Source organism: Aplysia californica, unplaced genomic scaffold, assembly GCF_000002075.1.
Source record: "Aplysia californica isolate F4 #8 unplaced genomic scaffold, AplCal3.0 scaffold01232, whole genome shotgun sequence".
Lineage (NCBI taxonomy): Eukaryota > Metazoa > Mollusca > Gastropoda > Aplysiida > Aplysiidae > Aplysia > Aplysia californica.
In genome coordinates, this window is record NW_004798502.1 from 42,573 (window position 1) to 44,572 (window position 2,000).

Consider the following 2,000-nt stretch of genomic DNA (forward strand, 5'->3'; position numbering starts at 1 on the left):
GGCGGTTCGTACAGAGATTTTGTGTCTGTTTATGTCTCTGTTTTTGTCTGTCTTTCTCGTTCTGTCACCATCTCCCTCTCTTGCTCCCTTCTATCACACTACTTTCCCCTCTCTCTCTTCTCTCTCCCTCTCTCTGTCTGTCTCTCTCTGTCTCTCTCTCTGTCTCTGTCTCTCTCTCTCTCTCTCTCTGTGCGTGTGTGTATGTGTGCGTATCTTCTTTCTCTTTCTCTCTTTTTTGCTCTCTCTCTCTCTTACTCTCTCTCTCTCTCTCTCTCTTTCTCTCTCTCTCACCCTCTCTTGCTAGCTCCCTCCCTTCTCACCATTACTCCATCCCTTCTAGGTTCAGACGTTTTTCACACTGCATATAAATCAGTCTTTCATTTCATTGGAATAACAAAAGTAAAACAATACAGCCTTATCAAAGCAGTGATGAAAGAGATGGGTTTGTATAGACTTACGTCTTGCTGATTCGTGAAATGTGACACCAACTCTGTCCTGATGTGTCGCGTCAAAAGAGCAAAGAATGATTAAGATCCGTCACGATGGCATTTGCCAAATAACACAATGTCTGGCTTGAAATACACTTCATCATCGAAACTTTTGTAACTTATAATGTATAATTATATCATGGCCCGTGTGACCGGAGACATAGCTCTTTTATTCTGGGATTCTGGGTGTTTAGTGTTGATAAGAAGCAGGTTCTGGGATTAACAAGGAAAAGGAGGGCCATAAAAATGAATTTAAAAACCTCCAACAAAAAACAAAACAACTGAAGATAAGATAATGTTTAATTACATATATTACGACAATGTTCGACCGCTCGCCGAAAACAAGTTATACTACTTTGTCATTATCAATGTTTCATGCCCTCATATCTGGAATCTTGATATTTTCGGAGGCGGGCTGCGTTGGCTCTGCCTCTCCGGGCCAATCTTTGTTGTTAGGAATACTGTTTTTCTGTCCAAATAGGAAGCTACTTGATAAAATATCTTTCACCTTCTTTTTGTAACAACAAAATGTGTTCTTTTTGTTCTAAGGATATCTCTGCGCTCATATGACCTTATGCAGTTGCGAACACCATAAAACCCTCTACTATAAAAAAAAAATATAAGGATATATATCTCTCTTCCCCCCCCCTCTCTCCCTCTCTCTCTCTGTAAGTGTTACTCGTTTTTCTTCGTTTGTGGGTGGTTGGCGGGTACCCTGGTGTGTTTTGCTCCTTCTTTTCTTTCAAATATCTTTCGTCCTTATCCCCCCTGCTTCCTTTCTTCTCAGTTTACTCTCTTGTATTACCTCTCATCTTTGGCATTTCAATGGCATAATATTTGAATTGCAAGCGTTTTAAAACTCCCATTAAAACTAAACTAATTTATTTGGTATCATGATGTGCTCATTTTTAACCTGAATAATCTTCGGTGTCTTTGCCCAGGACTACGTGGAGACAACGATGAACGAACTGCTGGGCTGGTATGGCTTGCCCAAGATGGATAAAGCTGACACAGGTCACTTGGCCCTGGCCTCGCTTCCCTCACCGGCCTTCAGAAAACAAGCCCAGCCCTCTGCCACATCAACCACCTGCCCTACGAGTAATAACTCCACGTCCAGCAAAGAGAGACGAAACAGCAGTAACAGCAACAACGGTAGCAATAACTGCAAAGCTAACAGTAACAGTGTCGAAGATAGTTCTGAACACCCACCCGCGACCAAAGACGCGCTCAAGCGCTCTACCAGATCCCCACACAAAGCAAACCTGACACCCCCTTCGGTATTTAACAACGACGCCAACAATAACAGTAGTAGCTGTGGCCCTGACGACGATGATGATGACCTAGATGATGACGAAGACGACGATGATTTTAATGAGCTTCGAGAAGAGATGGAGGAGTTGAGAGATACTGGGAGTGTGGCCAGTGACATCAGCGCAGGGAGGCTCGTGTCGCCTGTTATGTTAGGGGGAGGTAAGTCTTTAGGTTATTTTGGGGTTTTCATGGGTAGAAGGA

The 2,000-nt window shown here is 43.1% G+C and overlaps 1 protein-coding gene across 1 annotated transcript in view; it reads left to right on the forward strand.

The window, feature by feature from the left end:
• Window positions 1-1,429: 1,429 nt before the first annotated feature.
• The window catches only part of LOC101861862, a gene marked incomplete at its 5' end in the record, with an annotated part of 21,754 nt that continues 21,183 nt past the window's right edge, over window positions 1,430-2,000 (forward strand). Inside the window, 1 exon segment of the mRNA XM_013090345.2 lies at window positions 1,430-1,958. Within this exon segment, the coding sequence (XP_012945799.1) occupies window positions 1,430-1,958 (529 nt within the window).